This window comes from Phalacrocorax carbo, chromosome 9 (genome assembly GCF_963921805.1).
Source record: "Phalacrocorax carbo chromosome 9, bPhaCar2.1, whole genome shotgun sequence".
NCBI classification, from domain to species: Eukaryota; Metazoa; Chordata; class Aves; order Suliformes; family Phalacrocoracidae; genus Phalacrocorax; species Phalacrocorax carbo.
This window is the reverse complement of record NC_087521.1, coordinates 22,955,193-22,967,994: the sequence shown is the minus strand read 5'-3', so window position 1 is coordinate 22,967,994 and position 12,802 is coordinate 22,955,193. Positions and strand designations below refer to the sequence as shown.

The following is a 12,802-nucleotide window of genomic DNA, read 5'->3' as shown; positions in this document are numbered from 1 at the left end:
AGTCGCTTGCGAGAAAAACAAGTGTTAAGATGCCAAAACTGTTACAGCTAATGTTTAAAAAAATGGAATTAAAACTTTTAAAGAAAATAGCATAGCCCCAAATTGTTTATGCACACATTTCTTCTAGTTTTGTCAGCTTGTAAGACTCGATTTTGAGATGGACTCCTAATCAGGAGACAAAGAATGGATGCTCTTAAAAGGGTTTTGTTTTGGGTTTTGGTTCTTGTTTGGTTTTGTTTGGTTCGTTTGTTTGGTTTTGGCTTTTTGGGGGTGGGGGGATGGGGAGAAATAAACTCCGTCCCCACCACGCCACTGCACAATCCACAACCTTTCCCTCTAACAGACTAGAACTCAAAATCCTGCTGAGTATTAATTCCACTTCCTATATCTAACACTATGCTTATTTAGAGAACATTAATTTATGTACTATTTCTTTTAGGCCGTACTGTATTTTCGTCTCACCAGAAAATTTAAGAGCTAAGTATGAATTGAGAGTAAAATCAATTTTGTACATTCAGAAAAATCAGACAACTATGGGATTGTGCTGTTTTTTATTGTGTTTTCAATGGAGAAATACATCATCTGTTTACAAAATAGCTCTTGAAAAATACAAGGAGTACAGAGACTATAAAACAAAGCAAACTCCAGTCATGAGACACTACGTACATCATGCGAAAGCAACAGTCTGATCTCCAGGTTATGAAAACTAGAATTAAAAAGTCACTATACAGAAAGGTTCCAAGTTTCCAGCTTGGCAAAACTTGGGTGCCGTTACATGAAACGTTTAATAAAATGAAAAAAATTTTCCGATGTGTAAACAAAATGACAAGACTAAATTTGTGCCTGGCAATTTCGATCTAAACTCCATAGCTACACAAAATACACAGACACCTTGTACACTTCAACTGTTAATATAACCTTCTTTGTGGGGTGGACGACAGCAGGCTGCACAGGGCAAGGAAAAGAGAAATGTTGTATACTAGACATCTTAGACAAATGGCAAAAAAACCCTTCAGTTACTGCACAGCCTAAGTAAAAGATAAGCTACACTCTGACTTTGGAGAATTAATTTAGAAGGATAAGGGGAAGAGTGTAAGTAATTTAATTTTAACATGAAAGATGCATGTGTAATAGGATGGAGCACAATGGGAGAAAAGAGTTCATAAAACATGCTAATCAAAGTATGGGAAGTATGATTTGACATCCCACATTTCAGACTGAAGTAATAGTAACATGAAGATTGTTATCTACATCTGGTATTACTGTTGGTATCCCTCATGTTCCTCAAATACTGCTGTTCTTTGCCATGAGAGATTCAGTTCTTTCAAAAGAAAAAGGTGTTACTTATCTTTTTGTGATAGGACTACAAGAACAAAAAATAGGAGTAAGAGAGCTTACTAGATGTCAAGTGCTTACTAGAAATATGACTTTTAAAAATTCATTATTGTTCAGTATGTAAAACTATTTCTGATGAGCCATCTAAAAATAAAAAGGTTAAAATTCTTAGGGAAAAAACTTTTTGCCTTTATTTAAAATTTGAAGCTTTTAAATGCATACAGGACTTTTATGGAGTGTACAAAAATCATCTTATATTTAGTGATTCAAAGGCCATCAAGACAGGTGTTACATTTCACAGGCACGCAATATTTACTTAAACACTTTAGTCATGGGACAAAATTTTGAATTTGTGCCTACAGGCCACAAAGTATTACAATTAGGTAAGGGGCGGGGGGGAACCCAAATGAAGGTCTGGCTTGCTTTTATTTTGTATAACTAGCTATTGTTCTATATGGTGCATACAAGCTGCAAAACCACCCCCCAACTTTAAACGCAAAAACTTTTCCCAAGAAATAAAAGGATCGAAAAGGGAATAAGGAGTTTGAGTAGCTCAACGGAAAGTTTATTTGATGTTTGATTGCTGATCTGTATGCACTTTAAAACAACCCTATAAATAAAGTAGACCACATCTTAATCACATCCCACCGATGCCAAAACTTCCCAATTACTTCCTCAACATATCTTACAACCTCAAAGATTTGACATTTCATTTTAAAGGCTTACTGCTGCTTGATGGTTGTTGAACTAGATATACTAGACACTTTGTTTTCAATGTATAGTATATCCTAGAACGTCATCCAATTTGCAGATTACTACTATTGAAGAGATTCCTCAATAAAACAAAAGTGTATCGGCTGAAGATCTAAAATTAGTCACAGTCCAATAAAAAAGTACATAAAAGTGCATTTAAGGGATTCTTATGCCAGTTTTATCTCAATTTTGAAACAATGCATCAAACAAATTCAATCAGAATGTCAAATATGGCTACAAATAGTGTTCATGTTCTTAAAGGCAGTAATCCTTCGAAATATTTAATGCAACTGTTGCTAACACATTAATTGTACTCCTGGCTTCACATACTAACCTGGACTTCCAATCAAGTGGTGATTTTAGCCCAGAAAGGGAAGTGCACAAAATATACCTAAATCCATTTGTGATCATGTTCTAGTCTTGCACCCTCCGTTCTCCTTTTTTTCTAGCATTAGAAGACAACAGGTTGAGTTGGCAGATACTGTTTATGGACCCCTGAGGTTGTTTTTACCGGTTCAATCTCAATTTTATTGAATTCTTGATAACAGGAATAGGATTTGCAGGGAGAGCAGGGATATCTGAAAGGTCTGTACTGGGTGTTTTCTGAAAAGAGAAGAAGAAGCTTGGTTGTATTTTAACTTTGTAAACATCAAAATTAAAATATTGTAGTAACTGGCACTAACTTTCAAAAACAAGATCTTTAGAAGAGTTTTTAAGACTATAGCAAGGTAAGGATAACTACAAATTACAAATATAGATGCAGATATTTCCTTTGCCTACACAGTCATTAAGGAAAATTTGTACAAGAGTCTCTTTCATAGTACACCTTTCCTTTTTTGACAGCTGTAAGAAATTAGGAAGTGCTGCAGATAAAGCTGAGCTTACTAATAACCTGTATTATAATAAAACATAATATCTACGTAAGGGTGCTTGATCTGTGACATCTACTATCTAATCTACGTCTTCAGTATTTAAAAATTCCTTTGAACAATTCAGTGTTAAGCCTCAGCCCCTTACAGATGAATGATGAAAAACTGTCCCCAGTGCAAGTATGTGTCTTCACACATTTATATTTCAGACTATTTAAAAAGTTCCTCACAGGTAAATTTCCAACTTTTCATAATGGTTTATATTTATATGGAAAACATATGAACTCTAGAACAGTGCTGTATGACTGCATTAAGAATTTCACCTTGAAAATAATCTGAACACTTTTTTTCTCACTTAAGCCTTAAATCCCATTCAGCAAAATCATATCTAAAGCCATATATAAAGGAAAACACAAAAAAGGAATACTCTCAAGATTCAGCATGATTCATTAATTTCTCACATGCTTCATAAGCCTCTATTGTTGGTTGGTTTGGTTTTGGTTGTTGTTTTTTTTTTTTTTTTTTTTAATTTTGAAGTGTTTCTCTTCCATTTCCACATATTTGACATCACAATGACCCAGTTGTTATGAATTACTTCCCATAATACATCAAAAATTATTTTGTTATAAACATTCAAAATTAATATAAGGTACATTTGATATATGGGGAAAATTGCATTAAAATGACTGCTCTTAATTGTTTTCTTAAAAAGAAATCAACCGAGTTAACACTGACTGATAAGGTAGCAAAGCACAATGCAACAAGGACCCAGGGCAAAGCAGCTCTGACCTCCCACCTTCCCCCTGCCCGGTGCTGACTTGCAGTTTAACATGTTTCTATTTTCTGCAACATGAAGAACGTTTTAAACAAAGCCAACAAGAACACTGAAAAAATGACTGAAGAGGTCCACCATTCTTTTGCAGTTTCCAGATTACTTTTGCTAAAGTTACAACTACCCAATTTGTAAAAGCTACAAAGCTTTATATAATCGTCCCTCAACTATAAATGAAATAAACTTGGTGTTCTAAATGATCTAAAAATTTACCTGAAGCAGTCTAGAATGCCCATGTAACATCTACAGTTTTTGCCAAGCAATTTTGGTACCTTTATTCAGTACTGCTCAAATAGTTCAAGAAGTCCAATAATACATACCATTAATGCTATTGCAATATATCTTCATTTTCAATCAATACATTTACTGCACATCATTTGACGATTAAAGTGTGCATAAAATGCTTTGCAATAGTAAAACTTCAATCAGTAGAGCACTAAGACAAGCTTAAAAAGGCTAGTAAAGACGAAGATGCGGTCTCTAAAATTGGTTACAATATTAGGAACAAAATTTTAAGTGAATATCACAGAATTCTTAATGTCTATTTTTCCAGTGCTCCTTACACTTATAATACCTGCAGTGAAGTAACACAGCTAGCTAATGAATTAGTTACGTGTCTCTCTCATACCAAGTATCAGAATCTGAAGTTACATTTCAGACATTCTCAACCTCTACCAGAGTATCTTTGAGCAGTAGCTATTTAAAGCATTTCTTTCCTCGTTAGAAAGGATTATTCTGTGATGTGCAAAGCACAAAGGAATAAACTGAGCCCCTTACTTTGAAGGCACAATTCAGAAGAGCGAATCCAGCTTCGGTCAGTTTGTATGGCAAGCCATACATGTTTAGCTACAATGCACATTCAATAAGATCAATGACCATCTAAAACACAAAAATTGTGACAGTAACAACAAGCAGCTTTCCATACAATGGATTTATATTAAAAATTACACATTTATTAACATCTGGACTCATTTTAATTTCCAAGTTTTCACCACAGATTAGCACACACACACAGAGGTGTTCTTAAAAACAGTACCTGAGGAGCTTGCAGAGTTGTCTGAAGAGTTTCTGTTTGAGAATTAACATTCACTTCTGTCTCAAGTTGCTCCTAAAAAAACCCCAAAAGACATCAACAGTTATACCACTTCCAATTATGAAAAGATATTTATAAAGAACTATTAACCAGAATGTCTTAAGTTGTGCATATACAGCAAAAAAGAAAAAAAAAGGCAAGTATTAATATTGCCCCATTGATACTCGTCCTTTTATAACACAGAAATCACCACATTAGAGATGTTTTGCTTATCAGGAATTTGACATCAACACAAGCTACACCACTTCTCAGCTGTCACTTGTTTAACCACTTAATGCCTTTTATACAGAATCCTATTGGAAAACTTACATCTCATTAAACTCATTAAAGACAAAATATAGTATCAAGGAAGACCATATGAAATGCTGGTGAATTTGTTGCAAATTTAACTGCTTTTCCACTCCTTTCACCATTCTGCCAGAAAAATTTTCTTGCTAATTTCATGGGTTAAAACAGCTTTCTGGATGGACAGATGAATGTCAGTTTTTCAGATAAAACAGTGGGACTGCAAGGCTGAAGCAGGACAGTGGCAGTCTCATTTTAATGAAAACAGCCCGTTGAAATTGTACCATTTACTAAAACACATCCTAAAAAAGGCATGCATTTCAATGGCAAAAAACCCTATGTTTATGTTAATGAAAAAGTTCGTTCCTCCATTTCCTTCCATGCATATTAAGGACATAAGATTTAGAGGAGACTGACAAAAAAGCTAACAGGATTTCCTATGTCTTTTATAAAGATCTGTATCCAAGAGGATCTATTTTCAGTGTCAGGATTAAATGCTTACACGCATTTCTGCCTTCACCTGTCTTGAGTTCAAAGAGATTTCAAGGTGACTATACAACAAGATACAATTCCTCACTTAAGGGTGTAGAAACTATAAGCCAAAGTAACTTAAACATTTTAACAGATAATTTATCAGCCTATTTTTCAGAGTATTCCAAAGACAACAGAACATGCCTTATAAAAACTGTACACAGCAAGTGGAGAATTGCTCTCATAAGGCTGAACACAGACCTTCACCCCTTCTGTTCACCAATGAGCAGAAAAATTGGCACCTGAATTACAAGATCCTGGCGGGGCACACCTGAATCGTTAAGACCCAAAAAGGTATGCTGTAACTTCATGTAATAATTTCACTATCAGAAAAGATTTATTTACCTCCATTTTAAATTTTTCTTATCTAAAAAGTTACTAAGGTAGCACCTGGCTTCAGGATTCTCAGCCCAACATGCAGAAATCCCAATGGAATACATAGGACGACTGTTCTTTAGCTAAGTAAAACATACCGAGTTCAGGATGCAGGCAAAGCAAGGCATATAGACACATCCCTGACCTAACAAATTTATTTATTTTCACTATTCATAATAGTGTGTGAATGACCAAAGAAATCAGTCGTATGTGACCACGGATTCAGACTCAGCTTTGCCTAGCAGCAGGTAAAGTGCTGCAATTAATATTCATATATACACTGAAAAACAACATTCATTTTGACATCTTTACCAGAGAGTCTATAACATAACTAAAAACGCTCTTAGTCATTCCTAGAGGGAAACAGAGTAATTTCCACAAGAGTCCTGATTAATACACACAAAATTGTATGGTGTAGGCATAAATACCTTAGTTTCCATTTTTTCGTGCTCATTCAAATCTATACAGCTAGTATCTTCACTTATCTCATCCTGCTGAAATGCAAACAAACCCAGAAAGTATTATAAATCATAAAAACATTTTTAAAAGTCAACAAGAAAATAAGGTTTTAGTGTTTTTTAAAACAGATTTAGTTGTAAGACTTAACATGTTATAATCTAACAAAAAAAATTGTTTTTAAGACAAGATCTTAGAATCTCAGCATTTGTGCTAATGCAGTGCATGTATCACATCATGAATATCAGCATAATAAAAACCACTAACACTTAAGCAAGCTGAAAACATAAAGCAGCAATGCAATCAGAGTAGGAAATATACACCCCCTTTAACAAAATATTTGAAACTTGGAATATGAGAATCAGCACAGAATAGTTAAAGTTTTGGACACTGTCATGGTATGAACTCAAAATCTCAAATACCTCTTCAATTTTCATTTTCTTGGGAGACTCTTCTTTATGGGGAGAAGATGTCCTTTTCACTGCTATGACAGGGCTAGGCATTTTTGTTGTAACATTTCCTGAAGTTCTTGGTGATTGATTTAATAGATACGCTGAGGAAACAACTCTAGAGATGGTAGGCTTTGGTGGTGGAGAAATGGCTGGTTGTGTGGCAGTTTGAGGAATGCTTTCATTTGAAGTACCTGTGGAAAAATAAATTGAAAAGCTTCAACAAGATGAGTTGACACAACCATTTCAAGTTCAGTCACTGATATTTTTGGTCTCTACTCAAAACCAGTGGCATCAAGCAGGCATCAAGGAAGTGGTACAGTCAGTGGTATAAGCACCATGTTTGGAACAGTAGGTGTGCATACACGGCAGTTGAGTTTCAAGCTCATTCTGAGAGAGAATTCCTGTACCAGATATCGGGTGTAGCTGTGTCAGTGACACTCTGCTTGGTATAATTAACCCTGCTTAACAGCATGGTATACTAGCCCAGACAGAGCTCTGTGCTAATATAACTCTATTATTCCTGGTACCCAAAGAAGTCTTACTGTTTCTGTACTCAGCTGTATATATGCATTGCCAAAGACTGCCTTAAATCAAATCCAGGAACAATCTGATGCTCCCTTTGTCACTCAAACATGAAGTTTATCATTTCCCAGGCTCAGAGCACACAATGACAGATAGGAAATCATCACAGAGCACCAGATAAACATCTGACATTCCATACATCCTTTTGAAAAATGCTCCATATGACAAAGCTCTACCTCATCAATTGCCTACCTCAAACCAATCAGCAGACATAGGGAGATGCTCCGGGATGAGAGAAATTACAATGAGGAAATTTTTCATTAATAAGTATCAGGCAACTGCTTTTGACCAAAAAAAAACCCAAAAACCAAAACACACACAAAAAAACCCACACAAAACAAAGAACGAACAACAACTGATATACTTCCAAATCCAAAACACAGTCATGCCATTTAAGCTCCATTTAGTGCTCATGGACAAACATGCGCACAATGATGCAACTGTGACTTATGATAAAAAAAGACTCCACTGTCCCACATGTCAGATTGAAATAAGACATCTCATCCTGAAAGGCTAACCAGTAGGTCCCCTTTTCCATCTATTTCTGACTTGTATACAGCTAAAGTTCCATCAAAAAAGAGTAGCTGACTCTGCTAAGTGAACAGTTTCATCAGATGCCTTTGTTCTTTCACTAAAAACGATTTTTACATTTTTTAAGTATTATGTGAAAAGTGTACTTTTTTTCTTGTAGAAACTATGGAGGATAAAGTCACCACACAAAGTGGGAGCTATTTGAAAAGATGTTAGTAAGGAGCATCACAGTCTCTTTCATTCCTAGAATCAATTCATGTGGCACAGGTTACAGACAGTACAGAACTACCTCTTGTGTTTAACTATGAAGTGGATTAAAAAGAAATATAGAAATTGCTCTTCCAGCTTTAGGAAGTTTTTCCTCATTTGACCAACTGACCTACAGACCTGCATCAGGTCATGGGAAAACTACTGCCATTGTGAATGGCAAATATAAATCCCTAAGAATAAAATAATAAACAAACATCACAGCACAAAATACTGCACTGTGATTTCCTGAGTCCTGCAGAAATTAGTTAAATCTGTGTATCAAGGAGAACACGTTGTTACAGCATGTGTTAAATAAAGACCTCAAACTGGAAGAAAAACTGCTTTATGAACATTTTAAAAAAAAATCAGTAGAAACAATATACTATGCCATGTTCCTTACCCCCTGAGCTTTCACTGGAATTTAGTTGTGGCACAGTGACCTCAGAAGCCTGTATGTTGGTCACAGATGCTGCTGTTACAGCTGGCGCAGGACTGCTTCTGCTAAAAAGAGAAAAATGACAAAATGCTGAACATTAGTGAAGCTATGGTGCCCTATGATCTGCCTTTCACCATGTCATATGGTCTCTTCCCTCAGGTCACTAGCAATAGAACGAGAGGAAACGGCTTCAAGCTGCATTAGGGGAGGTTTAGTTTGCATATTTGGAAAAATTTCTTAACTGAAAGAGTGGTCAGGCATTGGAACAGGCTGCCCAGAGAGGTGGCAGGGTCGCCACGCCATTCCTGGGGGTATTTAAAAGATGTGTAGATGTGACACTTCAGGGCGTGGTTTAGGAGACATGGGAGTGTTGGGTTGATGCTTGGACTTGATGATCCTAGAGGTCTTTTCTAACCTTAATGATTCTATGATACTATATGCATGGCCAGTAACCATAGCTGATAGGATTTTACCTACGTTACAGAGTAGAACTTACAAAACTATGTCACAGCAAGAAGACAAAAGTGATCATTGGCAATCTACTATCAAACTTGAGCAATGGAAGCTATTCCAAATATTTAATCTGAATCACTTCAGAGAGTTTTTTAGGCCAGTAATAAGTTGCATTTTTAAAAAAGGCAAAAATTAAGGCAATTTTCAGCAATTTGGCAATTAATTTGGCAATTAAGGCAAACAAGGTGCAGGGGAAACCACCACCACTAGCTTCCTGAAGGACGGAACAAAACCACCATAGAAGGACTAGAAGAGGAAGGTTGTTTTCAATCTACACACACCACCATGACTACGATTTTAGCCTGGACTTCCCAAGCAAAAGCCTGGGATTCCACAGGACAAAAATATTTGTTTTTTCATTTTCAAGAAATAGGGAAGCATTATGTGTCTAAAATCAACACAGGGCAATTTTGACTTCAAGTGTGTCATCCTAGATATCATAGGCTGGTTTTAATAGCATGGTCAGAGGCATCAACTACAGAAAATCATTTACCAAGGAAGACTAACTAAATGAGCACTTGTCAAAAGGAACAAGTTTAGTGAAGTATTTTTATCCTACAAAACATCCTATAATATACATCTAATACTGCACAATTTTAAGAGACTGGTGTTAACTTCTGTGTGTTGAACAGAAACATTAAGACTCTTGAAAGAAGAGAGAGTAGAATCCCATTTACTTAAGCAAACTGAAGTTTAGATAGGAAAGGAGTTAATACAGAAATTTAAGATTAAGATAAGCATTAATATGTACACTTTGAAAATACAATGCTTAATTTGCATAGATATCATCAGCAATAGCAGTAGCACTACTGATTTCCCAGACAGAAAGCCTGAACTTCTCTACTGCCTCACATTTTGATCCCAAACTCACATAACTCTCCCTTACTCTCACACCTCAATTTTCTGCTCACTACCTCTCACAGCCTCCTACCACAGTGCCCCCAAGCTTTTATATCACCTTGTTCTTCTAAGCATCTTTACCCAACTTTATAATTCTTCATCTGAAGTCCAATGCCATGCTCCCTATCCCTGAAATTTACCCCTGCTCTAGTGCTCAAGCTGGAAGTAATATCTGCAGGCTCTAGTTTGGAACATCCACATTTTGATGACTCTAGTAACTCACACATGCAGTATTTGCTATGCTTTTGACACAAGTAATTCGGGAACAGAGAGCAGCAACAAGACTGAAAGTCTTCATTACCCCTGAGAACTTCCAGAACTGTTCAATGGACTCGTCTTCATAGCACTAGTAGGCGAAGGCACAGACGTGCTGTTATCACTGTCCATAGACAAGTCTAGGCTGCTGTCATTCAGAGCTGTCAGCCTGATCCCTTCTGTTGAATGCTGCAATCCATGGGAAAGAAAATTATTAAGGGCTTCAAAAGCAATGAAGATTCAAATCTCATAATATTTCAGTTATGCAAAATATTAGTTGTTACATTTGCGAAGAAAAAAAAACAAGCAGCGATTTAACAGTGATGAGCTTCCACCATGGACTAAGCATGGATGCGTACTTTAAATGCAGTTAAATTTAAGTATGTTTGTAGAAAGAAAGAAAAAAAAACAAAACCAAAAACCTGAAAGTAGGAGCATTTGAAAATGCAAAACAAATGGACAATTTTCATATCCTTTTGCATGTAAATAATCCACTATCCTGTCACTACAAGCATTTACATTTTCACGTTCACAATTCAGGTACAGATTTCTGTGAACCAATGATGTTTAAAAACATAAGATAAACTGTTATTACCCTCAGTGACTGTATTTTCAGCTTTATTTCAAATTTCTTCGCTTTTGTGGGCTTATAGATACTGCTTTCATTAACTTTGAAGTAATACTGATGTACACCAAAACCACAATTAATACAAAGAATTTGCATTGAGACTGATTTCAACTTAGTGGAGAAGAAAAACCCTCATCTGACACAGTACTAAAGTGATGCTTTGCTTAATGTTTACATTGGCCTCAAACATATTACAAATGGATTTACACTTGGTTTCAATACAAGATTTCTCATTCTTTTTTTTAAAAAAGCAGTTAATATAAACCAGCTACAGTAATAAGGTATGTTATTCAGATATACCTAAAAGAGAGTACGTAACAGTGGTGTAGCTACTCACAAAAACAAGCAAACCTGTATTGTTCTCATTAAACTAACACAAAGAAGCAGGGTTTTTTGAAATATAGACTAAATTGTTAAATTCAGTGTTCCAATCCCTTCTTCCTGCCTCCACTAAAAGTAAATCATATACAACATGCCAGCTTAAAAATTTTCCAACCATTCTCATGGATGGCCACATAGATAGGCTACATATTGAGGGAGAAAATAAGCCTGGCTAGGGAATGGGCAACTTTCTGATGCCAAAACTGTCATTTAAATCTTTTATTCCTAATCAAAAGAGCATAAAATGCCTAAAGTTGACAAGTTGCAGGTTGGAGAATAGTTTCCTTGAAATTATCCTCAGAAGTATTCAACCTCAGTTACAGCAACAAGACTACTATCCTGGATACAAAAAGGCAGCAACAAGTTCAACATTCTACTCTATTTGATGACTTCCAATTTTACATTTGGGAGACTTACAGGAAAATCTAAGAAATAACTTAAGAGGAAAATGCTGGAAATTGCAAGAATTGCTTGACTAATTGGTCTATTGGTGTTGTTACAGATGCTTCCTTCAGGTGACCTGCCCTTCAAAATAGCAAGAGGGCTTTAAAACCTTATTATTACACTGTTCTAAATCTGTTTCGTTTAGGAAGGCCAACAAAATATGATACTGCAGCCAGACCTGAAGATACTGTCAACATTGTTGATGTTGTGGGAAATCTTGCATTGTATTTAGTGCATCTAGCAATACAGCTACAGTCAAATGAGATCACATTGATTATACAGCTAAAACTAAGCTTTCAAAATGTGATTTTAGTTCTTTGACTAACAAATCCAAAAAGCTGAGGAATTATTTCTCCATGGCATTTTTATTGCTCTCAAATATTAGTCAAGTTTACCTTTTTCTTTTTCTGAAGCACGTGATTAGGTAACAGCTGATGAAGTTGCTTACGTTTCACATGCCTTGCAGCAATCTTCATATCCATCTCAAACATCTTGCTGTTTATTGCTTGCCTATAAACTACACAATTAGAATAACATTAAGACATATTGAAGCATTTTGCAAAGTCCACTTACTTGCCCAGGCAGAAACAATTTGTATTTCAGAACAATTTTTACCCTCAAGAACAAGCATAGCGTTTCTGTGTTCTGGAGGAAGAAAGTGAACTGCCTACTATGCCAGCAATGATAGTACAAACACTAAAACATTACTTTGGAAACAGGTGACCTGTTTTACAAGAAAAATATCTTGGCAAGCACACAGTTCTCTAAACTATATTGTTAACAAGTTTGAACAGTAACAGCTCAGAAGTGAAATCTTCATTTCACCTCAAAGGGACTAAAGAGAGAAATAAGATTTCCTCATAAGAATTACTTTATATATATAAAACAACTTTGAAGAAAAT

At 35.7% G+C, this 12,802-nt stretch overlaps 1 protein-coding gene across 7 annotated transcripts in view; it reads right to left on the bottom strand.

Moving 5' to 3' along the window:
* Positions 1-534: 534 nt before the first annotated feature.
* PAPOLA (poly(A) polymerase alpha) overlaps positions 535-12,802 on the bottom strand; it is a 46,432-nt gene continuing 34,164 nt past the window's right edge. The window contains exons 16-23 of one of the 7 annotated variants that reach the window (XM_064460721.1): positions 12,296-12,417; positions 10,494-10,636; positions 8,744-8,844; positions 6,952-7,172; positions 6,502-6,567; positions 4,826-4,897; positions 4,567-4,635; positions 535-2,691 (exon numbers count right to left, since the gene is read on the bottom strand). In XM_064460721.1, coding sequence (XP_064316791.1) covers positions 2,596-2,691; positions 4,567-4,635; positions 4,826-4,897; positions 6,502-6,567; positions 6,952-7,172; positions 8,744-8,844; positions 10,494-10,636; positions 12,296-12,417 — 890 coding nt within the window. In that variant the 3' untranslated portion in view covers positions 535-2,595. Of the gene's footprint in view, positions 2,692-4,566; positions 4,669-4,825; positions 4,898-6,501; positions 6,568-6,951; positions 7,173-8,743; positions 8,845-10,493; positions 10,637-12,295; positions 12,418-12,802 lie in introns of those variants that run through there. The other 6 variants (XM_064460723.1, XM_064460722.1, XM_064460724.1 and 3 more) reach the window with 6 other exon arrangements.